This window comes from Haemorhous mexicanus, chromosome 18, assembly GCF_027477595.1.
Source record: "Haemorhous mexicanus isolate bHaeMex1 chromosome 18, bHaeMex1.pri, whole genome shotgun sequence".
Lineage (NCBI taxonomy): Eukaryota > Metazoa > Chordata > Aves > Passeriformes > Fringillidae > Haemorhous > Haemorhous mexicanus.
This window is the reverse complement of record NC_082358.1, coordinates 4,611,781-4,623,999: the sequence shown is the minus strand read 5'-3', so window position 1 is coordinate 4,623,999 and position 12,219 is coordinate 4,611,781. Positions and strand designations below refer to the sequence as shown.

The 12,219-nt window shown below is 43.8% G+C and overlaps 1 protein-coding gene across 1 annotated transcript in view; it reads right to left on the bottom strand.

Moving 5' to 3' along the window:
* Positions 1 to 10,191, bottom strand: part of LOC132335971 (receptor-type tyrosine-protein phosphatase T) — a 166,882-nt gene extending 156,691 nt beyond the window's left edge. Inside the window, exons 1-3 of the mRNA XM_059863006.1 lie at positions 10,101 to 10,191; positions 9,726 to 10,022; positions 7,935 to 8,044 (exon numbers count right to left, since the gene is read on the bottom strand). Of these exons, the coding sequence (XP_059718989.1) occupies positions 7,935 to 8,044; positions 9,726 to 10,022; positions 10,101 to 10,191 (498 nt within the window). The remainder of the gene's footprint in view (positions 1 to 7,934; positions 8,045 to 9,725; positions 10,023 to 10,100) is intronic.
* Between the last annotated feature and the right edge of the window lie 2,028 nt (positions 10,192 to 12,219).

Sequence of the window (12,219 nt, the reverse complement as noted above, 5' to 3'; positions counted from 1 at the left end):
GCTACAAATATATGGAAAATAGAAAATCTCAAATCCTAAAGCATCAATACAGCAGGCTCTTTCCAACAAGGAGTAATCCCTGAGCAAACCCCCAGCCTGCATCTGGAGCATCCTCCCTGCTGCTGCTGCCCTTATCTGGAGAGGCAGGAGCAGCCAAGCAGAGCCAGCACCCTGGGTTGTGCCAGGCAGACAGAGCCCAGCCTAACTCCTAATAACTCCCCACAGCACCTTAAATCAACACAGCTCAGACTAACTCCAGTCCTGCCACGGCATCTGATGTTTCCAAACGTGATGGGGAAGGAAAGCCATCCTGTTCCACCAGCACAACAGCTGCATGTGTTGCCCTCTGTGTTATTGCACACAGGCAAATTGTGCTTTCCTTGCAGGGTCAGAGAAGCCACCTTGACTGAGCACCCTGGGTGTGGCAGGAGGGTCAAGCACATACTCATATTCTGTGCTGACAGGGGAGTTTATAAACTCTATTAATTTATTAAAATTTATTAAACAGCATGGGGGAAAGGGGAGGAGGTCTCTATGGGGTGCCACTGGTTGTAGGGTGGGGGGAAGGATATTTCCTGTGACCATGTGACACTCAAGGCTCACTGGAAAGCCATCTGACTGAGCCCTGCCTTGTTCTAGGAATAGAGCCACACGATCTGTGACTAACACAGCATCCCAAGCTACTGAGAGAGAGAGCAATGCTCAGATTTATCACCCTTCTCAGTTGCCAAGAAATGATAATAAATCAGTGCAATCAGCACTGTTCATTTCCCATATTCTGGCCTGAATCTTTATTAAGTGGAGCCCAGAACACTGGCAGCATTTAACCAACCTGTTCACCAAGTGCTCAGTAAATACTACAGTCAGCAGGCATAAAAGAAACAATTTCTCTTCAGCCAGCCCAGCCCCGTTCCAGGGCCCTTCTATGCTAAGAGCCATAAACTCCAGACCTAAGTGAGCTGGGTAGATGTGAGCAGCTTTCCTTACACGTCACTGAGAGCGTGACACAGCCTCTGTAGGGCTGACAGAGCTTCAAACTTGAACAGATGATACATGGCCCCACACTTCCATTGCTAGTTTAGATTATTAAAGAAGTCTAATTCAATATGGCACAGATGCAGTAAACCCCTTATTCTTAATGTAATCAACTTCATGGACTCTGGACAAAAAAGAGACTACATCTTATCAATGCAGTGTCAGAGGCAGTGTTAGTGCTGCAGATGAACAGGGAATAATTCCCAACAATGTCCCTGCAGATGAGTGATAAAGGCAGGATCCAATACCCCATCTTTAATTGCTGACTGCCTGTGTTTTGGACCCTCGACAGGGTCTTGTGCTAGGTTACAATATAAAGATGTATGCTATTCCCATCCTCAAGAGCTGCTGAAACCAGGAGGGGCATTGTTTGTCCTTATCTCCTGTTAATGAGCCTGGCAATGTTTTTCCACATGACTCAGAGATAACTCCCTCAGGGAGCCATTTCTGTTTGATGGACCCACTGCATGCCTCAGAGAATGATAGCCCGTTGTGAGATGCTCTGCCCAGGGGGGAGGAGCCAAGCATCCCCACCTGGATACAATCTGGGCTTTGGGTCAGAACTCCCTCAGGGAGCCATTTCTGTTTGATGGACCCACTGCATGGCTCAGAATGATATCAGCCTGTTGTGAGATGCTCTGCCAGGGGGGAGCAGCTAAACATCCCCACCTGGATATAATCTGGGATTTGGGACAGAACAGTCACTCTTTCCACTGGATTCCCAGAGGAACAGCTGTCTTTTCCACTGGATCTTCAGAGGAAGACTACACCCTTCTACAGGATCACTGCTCCACCAAACCCACACCAGCCACTCCAGGAGAGCTCCAGCCACCAATCCAACTGGACTGCTACCAACACCCTGACCAACAGGGTGTCAGGTTGTGTTCTGACTCTGTCAGTGGTTTTTCTTTTGTATTATTGCATGTATTTTGTTTTTTTTTTTTTCCCCTTTTCCTAATAAATTGTATTTCTGACTTGGAGTCTCTCACTGGTTCTGCTTTCAAACCAGAACAGGTCTCCAGGTTGCTCTGCTCGTGCTCAGCTAAATGCAGCCCCAGCTGAGTTTAAGTGAGAAAGCTCCATCCCAGGAGTCTCCTGCATCCATGGAATGCAATTGAGAGGCTGTAACATGATTGATTTTCATGGGAACATTCAAAGCCACTTCTCACTGAAGGCAATTTCCCACAATTGTCATCTTTCCACTATTTCAGCGGTAGAGCTTTATATAAATCGGTTGCAAGATTTTGTGGTTGTTGCTTCCCTTCTTGTGGGAGCCATTTTTCACCCTTCACAACCAAAAAAAAAGCCCCCAGACCCTTTAAATAAACAAACAAATGACTAAGCCTAGCTGAGTTTCCAACCCTTGCAGCCTTTTCCAGGGAAACATTTTTTCTTTTAACACCTTTTAGCAGGAAAGATTTTATCTAAAAAAACCAGGTTTCCTGAACAGCTTAGAAAAGGGCTATGAATAGAAATGGATGCATATCCCTGCATAGCTATCACAGCAGATAATCCTGCTTTTTGTTATAATAAGCATGCACTTTCAGGGGTCAAGGGTGGAAGAAATTTGTTTCCACCCTTTTATAAATAAAGGCAATGCATCCCACAAATACTGACCTCATGCCAGACTCTCTACAGAGGCAGTTTGTGTGTAACAACCTCTCCTGTATTGCAAAAGGGAGTGAGGTGATGGAGAAGAAATGGCATATTGGCAACTGGAGAGATGAAGAAGGGCAGACTGCAATTTTACATGGTAACTAAGAGGATCTGTAGCCTCTGAAGTGCAATTTAAACTCAAATCCACTGGGATTAGATGTACTAGGCTCCAAGCATCCCATTAAAGAGCTGAAATTGTGTATGAAAGTTCCCTGTATTATTATTCCTGGCATCAAAATAGAGATTTACAGCATTTCAGGAACAGTGACTGAAAAAACTAGCTAGTTAGAAGCTCAAATACATCCTTATTTTTCCCCAAAACCACCAGGGACTTAACAATCCTAAAGATGAGGACATAAGTCATTACAGGACTGCACCTTACAATGTTTAAAAAGACAATTTGCTGCTTCAACATTGCCCTCAGGCATGGCTCACTGAAAGGACTTCAGCAGTCTGGGAGCCATTTTTCCAGCCAAGAAGCTGAATATTTGGGATCCACCCTTTAAATGCTGTCAGGATTGCAATATCCCTAAAAATGCTTTCCCCCAAGAAAGGTGACAAGTACTTCAGACAGCAATGATAGGTGGGTTTCCCCTTTTTTCTTCCTGTTGAGGGGTGAAATAGTCTAAAAACTGACAATTCTGAGAAATAGAATGCATACCAAAAAAATTGTATTTACAAAGGCAAAAAGCCAGCATCACTTACAGAGTGCACCTGAAAGCTCCCAAACAGCAAAATGAAGAGACAAATAAGTTTTGTTTACTTAAATTTTCTAGATGCAAGTTTGCACTAAACATACATCTAAGACAACCTCATGTCATCTAAAAGCAGGAGAATTTTAGTGCCAAAGCTGGGTTATGACCTTAAATTAGATTGCTTGCCCTTGCAGCCCAATGAAAGTGTCTGTTTGATGGTAGTTTGACTTCACACACACTTAGGAAAAAATAAATTAAAAGGAATAAATCTTTGTTGCACGCCTTTGTACACAAAGGCTTTGTAGCTGAACTCCCACATGGTGTGAGGACAATGAGCAGAATTTGATTATTAGGGATTTTAAAGCAGAACAGCTTTTCAGGACTGGTTAAAAAATGTAAAATAAAAATTTCAACAAGTCGTGGTGCTTTCAGTCTGCCAGGAGATTGATGGTGGGGCAGGATTACTGAGATGTTACTGAACTGTGCCACTCACAGGCTGCTCCCAGAGACAACAGGACAATACCTGTGTAATGGTGCCTCTTCCATGAGTGTCACATGCAGACCCAACTGCATGGAGCCTTTTACCCAAACCAAGGAACCAGCAAAGCCCAGCTCTGCTCTCAGCTGGGTTTCTGAGCACAGACTGGTCTGCCTGCCTCTTGTAGGTACCAACACACCTTGAAGCCACCTGGGGACCTGTGAGAGGCTTTAAGCCTTCCCTCTGTTGCTTCCAAGAGCAGCTGTGCTTCTCCCTGGCTTTCCTGATGGACAGACAGATTTTCACCTCCTGTCTCACCACACACCTGTGAGCTTTGCTGGGCTCCCCTGGTGCCTCAGGTTTTAACTTTTGTATTTTTCAGATTCTCTGCTGCTTTAGCGAGTGGGTCTGAGCTTCACATCAGGGCATGGTGAGCTCTGTGCACAGAGCAGGGAGACAAAACAATTCCTGCTCCAGCTGGGCACCAAGGACAAATGATCCCAATCTCAGCCCAGGAGCACAAACCCCGTGGGCTGGAGAGAGAAAAACAAGCAGGGTGGGAGTGCCTGGGCTAAAGCTGGGCTGGGACAATGAACTGCAAGGTGCCAATGGAGCAGAGCTGATCCCAGGGACAGACCCCGTGCCCGGCCGTGCATTTTGGGGCCATTTTGGTTCATCTTGGGTGCAGCCCTGGCTGGGCTCTGGTGCTGCCCAAGGTGGATCCATGGAGGCCTTTTGATAAATCCCTGCTCTATTCTTTAGCTCTGTCCAGTCTCTGCTCTAGGGCAGCCTTCACAAGGCATCACCCCAGAATGATCTGTTCCATCCTCCCTTTCTACCCAGCTCATATCCTAATCTTTCCAGCACACTGATTAACTGATTTGTAATTCCCAGAGCTTTCCAAGTTGTCTTGAACAAGAGGTTTCTGCTCCCCAGAAAGAGACTGCACTTAGAGAAGGATCTAGAACTGCAATTACAAGGGATCTAAAAGGTCCCTTCGTTTAAAAATCCAGCTGTTTCTGTACCCAGTGAAATAATTAATTCTGCAACTGAACGCAGAGGGGGTTAAACCACTTTTAAATGCAACACTCTTGCTTTGTTAAAAGGCAACAATAGCATTTGGAAGGAAAAATACCCATCAGAAAAGACTTGCAGAAGTCAAAAAAGCTTCATTAAGGTCCTTCCATTCTGTTTAGGCTCTTTAGAAGCATGCAGTCATTATGGAATTAGTGCTTCTGGCTGCCAAAAGACTTGCTGAAGGTTGTGCTGCTGAATCCCAGCCGAGCTGGAACCCAAGCAGTGGATATGAAAACTGCAACAGCAATTTGGGTTATAGGGACATCTGGCAAGGAGCTGCAGGAATGATTAGGGACCTGAGAAGAAAATCAGTCCCAAAGGGAAGCAAGTGGGATGTAAGTAGAATAGACAGCGTGATTATTTTGAAGCATTTTAGAAGCTTATAACATTTTTTAAGAGAATTAGAGGGAAAATACAATATCCAGATACAATGAATCAGATTGTGATGGTGATGGTGAGGAGGGAACTCTTACTTAGGAGGAGAAGGTGGGGTTTCATTTGTTTTTATTAGGAGGGTTTGTGCCCAAAGGGGTTTGAGAGACTCTCTGTGGCACAATTCTAATGTGTAAATTTAGCCAGCTACCTCCAGGTGTAATGCAGGACCTGACACCACAAACTCAAGTTCATAAAGTGATAATACTTAATAAACACTTTGCAGGTTTTTTTCTTTAATAAATGCTCACAGGCCTTTGTGGTTTTTTTTTCTCCCTAATAACAGCAACACAACTGCAGAGCTTCCAGAGCTGCAAATCCACTGGAAGATCATTGAGTCTCCCAGGATGGAGCAGAATTCCCAGTGACAGCAGTGCCAGTGTACAGGAATTGTGTGGGTTCCATCTGCATGGATCCCCATGTTCCAAACAAAGCAAACCACCCTAAGAGTGCCCTGGCCACCTCTCCAGGCTGTGCAACTGCTCTCCTGTATTTTTATCTCCAGCTGATGGACTCGTCTCAGGCTTCCATGAACAATGGAAAGCTTCTGCAGGAATTTTCTCCTGGAAGAAGGGACAGGAATGGACAGCTGCCACACTGTGACAGCTTCCAGGCACTCTGGTTCTCATGGTGTTTCTAGCAGTCAGATGTTCATCCTTTTACAGATGGTGGGGAGTAGGAAAAGGAGGAAGAGGGAAGAGTTTGAATTCACCTTGACTTCTCTTTGTCTACAGCTGCCAAATATGCAGAGAGTCATTATCAGGAAAGAGAAATTTGTTTGTGCCTCCTCTGAGACTCGAGCAATGCTATGACTTCAGGGGCAAAGGCACTGTCATGATGCATCACAACCCTGCAGGCATTGAAGTGTCTCAGGCAGCTGCTCTGCCAGAAAAGCTACTCAGATTGCTCAAGTCCTTTCAACAAGCTGAGCCCAAGGCAATATTTTAGTAAGAAACTGCTTCTTTAAAAATTAAAAGGAGTTATTTTTGCATCATTTGCATCATTTGACTTGGGTCATTTTAAATATGTTCTGTTATAGGTCACCTGTGTTGCCAGAAAAGAAATGAACTTGTAACATTAAATTCAGAGTAATTCCTTTAAAACCCACCCAGGTTTATTGCCTAGCTCCTTACACAGGCATCCTCAAAGACCACAAAATGATGAGGGCTGGTTCTATTTCAGCACTGACAGATGATTTGCACCCTGCACACATTTCCATAAGTGTCTCAACAGTGACCAACAATGAATCCAGACCTAGTCAAGGGTTTCAGCCTGGCTGAAATGACACTAAATTAGCAAGAGGAAATTCTGTTCATCTGCTTAATTTTGCTGAGTCAAACTCAGTCTGGCCTTTGTGAGCCAAATGATGACCTAAAAGTGAAGTTACAGGAGAAAGCTTCATCCATTGCTCATGCTGGAGTGTAAGATCTCAGTGATGTTAAACCTGCTTCATTTTTCCCATGTGACTATGACAGAGAGAGCCAGTGCTAGAAAAGACACCTGGAAGTGACATATCACATGACACCCTGTCCCAAATGAGAGGCTGGATGGGAAGAGGAAAGAGGCAGAACCTCATTGACAGTGTCAGAGCTGCTTCTTGCACCTGTGGCTTTTCTAAAGTGAGTTTGTACAAAAAGCACAAAAGAGGGAGTGAAATATTGGCTCTTGTCCCTCTGTGTCAGAAAATGCTGCACAAGCCATGGTGAGGGGTTTTGTGTCACCATAAAAACAAAATTATTTTTACTTTCTCTAATCTTACAGAGGTAAATACTGAACCCATAAACTGACACATACTCAGCCAGTACTGGTGCACCACTTTCTGCTATTTAATCCAAGTGCCTTTACCCTCTTTTGTAGGACTGTATTTCCTTTCACTTGATCCCCTAAAGAGTCCCTCCTCTCACATTCCTGTTCCACATATTTGGGTGCACATGACATTAGGGAGAGTTTCACCAGGAGCACATGGCAGCAGTAACACTTCACAAGAAGCACCACCTCTGATAAACTCTAAAATCACATTTAATTGTTTATTTCTCCTCCAGCACAGGATGGTCAGTGATCATCCTATAACCTGCTCTACTTTGTTTGTCACCAGAGATATTGTTGGGATGGACAAATATTATCACTGAAACATTCAAAAGAGGTAAGAGTTGATGGCTGCATTCTGCTGATATTGTCAGGAAGTGCTGTGACAGGTGGAAGGCAAAGAGGAATCAGTTACAGTGTGTAGGTATAAAACCTAGCAGTGTTTTACCTCAAAATGAAAAAAAACAAAGGAAAGCAAACAGACCTTGGAGCTACTGCAGAAGGAAACAGGGCACCTGAGACATGGGGAAACGTGTGGCTCTCAATTTGCCACAAATATTGGAAAGAAATCTTTCTCTTTTATGAAATGGGAAATTTTTTCAGTGGCAGCAACAGACAATCCTGAAGAATCTTATCTATTTTAATAAGGCTTCTTTTAGCACCTGCTGAGATCTCTCAGAGCTCAGGATTGGCTTAAACACACATGAAAAGGGCCCTGTGGCACGTATTCCTTGACAACAATCTGTTCTTCTCACCTCATAGAGTGTAATGATGCCATTTGTCTCATTTGGAGGCTTCCACTGAACGTAGATCTTCTCTTCAAAAGGTCCTCCTTGGATAGATTCCAAGGGAACGGGTCCAGGAACTGCAGGGGGAAAAAAGAACCCAGACAAACTGTGTTAAAAACTCCACCAGCTCCAGCTGCACACATGTGAGACAGCAAAAGGCCATACGACAGGAAGTGGAGTGTTAAAAATAAATAAATAAAATTAAAAATTAAAATCCCTCAAGGCACTACCATTACCAAGCTACTATCAATGTGAAAGGCTTATTTTTCAACGTTTGGTTCAAATAACAATACCCTAATGTAACCACTATGTGACAAATAAAATCAGAATCCATGAAAATATGATGCTAATTTCAGTATGATTTTATTCCAGTACAGCAGAGCAGCAGCAAGGAATTTAATTTGTCCTTCTCCACCCACACAACAGCAGAACTCTCCACCTAAACAGCCAGACTGCACCTTGGCATGGAGATGCTAAGGGGCTGCACACCTTTATCCATAGGAAAGATTGATTTGCTTAGTAAAGTAACAATGCAAGATTTATATTTCATTACAGCTACAAGGCCAGCTCGAAAAAATCCACCTGCTCCAGCAAAATGTTAATGCTGTGGCAGATAACCAACTAAATGCACTCCCAAACCTGTCTGATAAAAAACCTGGTCATTTTTCTGAAATATCTGCCATCCTTTTGTGTCTCCCCACGTAATATATGGGGCTGGAGGAGCCACTTTCAGCTGAGAGAAACTTGGGACAGCAACTTGTACAGCCCAGGCAGAGGAATTCAGTCCTTGGTCTGAAATAGCTCAGGTGGGATAACAACACTTTGAAGCTTTCCATCAATTTCTCTAGAAAACTGTTCTTATAGATCCATTCTTTTAAACCCACAATTAATTTTACATTGAGATCTCTGTAAAATGTGATGTCCAGAAGATCACCTTTAAGAAAAGCTGCACTCTGGAAAAGAAGGAACTGTACATTTTTTGGGATGCTTTCTTTTGTGTGACGGCACAAGAAAAATCAATAAATACCAGGACTGCATTTGCCCATTTGACAAAGGAAGCTGCTGGGTGGTTCAGAACCCCAAGAATTAAACCTACAGCTCTTTAACAGCTTCTCAGACTGGTGTCTGTCATGCCAAGCACTTCAGGGACCTTCGCCCTTTCAAGAACACGGCTGTGAAGTGGAAATCATTTAAACCCACAAGTTTTACACTCAAAATAGACACACTGACCAGAGAAGCTGCACCAGTCTTGTGGGACAGAGGGTTATGCTGTTATTTACAACGTGAAGACAAGTCTTCCCTCCAAACCCAACCAACCAACCCCACTGTCACAGACAGATTTTATGAAAATTCCTTTTGCCAGGATCTTTTCTCCTGAGAAGCTGGGAAGCTTCAGCTTCTCCATGTTTTGCTGCTTTGGGATGTGATCTGGAGAATTGTTTACCCAGCATGTGAATTGTTTTTACTTGATGACCAATGACAGCCACCTGTGTCGAGGCTGTGAGCAGTCACATGATTTTATTATCGTTCTTTTCCTTTCCTTGAAAGCTTTCTGATGAAATCCTTTCTTCTATTCTTTTAGTATAGTTTTAATATATCGTTTTCTTTTGATAAAATAGATATAATAAAATAATAAATCAGCCTTCTGAAACATGGAGTCAAGATTCTCATCTCTTCCCTCATCCTGGGACCCCTGTGAACACCCCCACGTTTGGTGACCTCGAGTGAGTGGCACAGCCACACCCCACCACAACTCACCATCCTCCTCAGTCTGCACCACCAGCTCCTCGCTTTCCATCCTGCCCTCGGGGTTGGAGAGGGCCAACCTCAGCCTGATGGTCATGAAGGGCCGGAGCCCTCGCAGGGTGTAGTGGGAAGAAGTCTGGATGAGCTCCTCTGCCTCGAACTTCTGCTGGTTGAAGACGTACTGGTAGTGCACGGTGAGGTTGTAGCTGTGGCAGCGCGTCACGGCGTAGCCGAAGGGCTCCCACTGCAGCGTCAGCTGCCGCGAGCGGATGTCCACCACCTCCACGTTCTGCGGCCCGTGCACGGGGTCTGGGGAGCAGGAGGAGAAACAGAAACACAGGCTGATGTTTAATCAAGGCAGCCATCCATTAACGCGCTCCATCCCACGCGGGAGCGTCCCGGCGCTCCGCAGCTCTGGGGTTTTGTCTGCACGATGTAGAAGGTGGCTGGGAAATGACCGCTGGATCCGTAGCTGCATTCTGGATCCTCATTGCACCTGGAAATTTCCTGTCACGAGGCCCTGAACAGTGGTTATGTGAAAAATGCTAGTCACCCCCGAAAAATTGAAAGGTTTATTAAAACCCTATCAAAAATACAGCGGAAGACTGGATAGAGAAAATATTACAGCACCAGGAGCAGAGGATTTTCCCCACCACGTTCTCACACACACCATGGAGCTTCCACCTTTTAATCCTTTAGCCCCTCCCAAAGTTCTGTCAATTGATTCCTCCTTCACTGTCCTGTGGTGGAGTTCACTGCCTTAAATCCTGATTGGAGGGCAGCTGCTGCCAGAGTGACAAACTGACCCTCCCAAATGTCCTGAACTCAGGCCGCCCCCTGATAACAGCACATAGCTATAAATCTATAAAACTTCTCTTAACATCTATACATGATATTTGCCTTTTAATTGTGAGAGTCAACCATGCCATTACTCATCTATCACAGCTGTGCTCCTGATTGCTGTGAACTCTCACTGAGTCCAACAGTGGCAACAGGATTCTGTTGCAGTAAGGTAGAAAAATCATAAAGAAAGACTTCATAAAATCAAGCCTGCTCTCCTAAAATCAGTCCCTGGCCTTGTCAAAGCTAACATTTTGCAAGTTCCCATGTGAAAGCAATCCTGGTGTGAGCAGTTCATTAACATAACAATCTATTCCTGGGTGAAGAGCAACCAGCACCTGTATAAACTGTTTTTACACCTAAGATAGAAAAATGAAAATATCTCTCAAAACCAATTTTCCCTGCATGTACACACTGAGAGTTTGAGTGACCAATCAATACAGGGTAACAACTTGTTACTAACCAACAAAGTAATTGGCAAGAAAGCTACTGACCAATTGAAGGTCTGTAAAATTGTATAAAAATAAGTTATTTGAATAAAGAATGGCTTTTTTTTTTACTGTGAAGAAAATAGCTTCCCATGTGATTTATTCCCATAGGATTCCATCAGGTAAGGAGTGGGGAAGTTGTGCTTTCTTCATTCTTACAAAGAAAAAAGAATTAAAAATAATAGTAGCTGATGTCCTACTCGACAGTGCTTAATAACCCTGGTGAATCCAGCCCTGAGTGATGCAAGCACACAGGGAATGGCCCCTGAGGAAGAAATGGATTCAGGTCTCTCAGCTTTGAATTCAGCTCCATGGCCCCTACACCCTCCTGCCACCTCCAAACCCACTCTGCTCCCACTGAAGCCCCAGAGTGGAAGAATCAAGACTAAGGGATCAGCTGCTGGATTTCCAACATCCTGGATGTTCTGGCATTGAGGTGTACAGGCAGATCCTGCCACTCCTGAGTATGTTTTCTGAGTCATCTCAACCTGGTGCTAATAAAAGTTTAATTTCAGATCATCTCCATGCCTTGGTCCCATCAAAGTTTCTTTGCTCTTTATTATTCTTTCTACAGTATCTGGCTGAGGTAAACTTTGAATATTCATGTGGAGGAATCATTTTCACCTGCTGTTCCTTAATTTATTTTTAACAGCCTAACTCAAATGCTCTGACTAGACTCTGCCCTTTATATAAAATATAAATGCATGTGCCACTAGACATGCAGATATAAAGAATGAAGGATGACTGAGTAAAATCAGTGTTTGAGATAAGTCAGACCATAAAAATTCTACAGATGTCAGGGTTTGTTTATCTGACATTTCTCCAACTTGTATTTGCTCTTTTGCTCAATACATATCTGAACAAGGTAATCAGAAAATACATAATTTCACATAAAATTTCTTAATTTATAGCACAATTCAGGGTGCTTCCCTCTTCTCATAGTCTCTCACGACTTCAACCTACAAAAAAAAATGTTTTCATGGGAACAAAAAAGTTGGAAGGATTCCTGAATACCAGTCACACCTCTTTGAGAGATAATTAAAGTGTAAAAAAACCCTTCTAGTAATTCTTGAAAGTAAAGCATGCACCAGCCACCCTGACTTCAATCTACTCATGCATAAGCAGAAAATACATTTTAACAACCTGCACATTCTGTATTACTGCTAAAAATCCCCTAA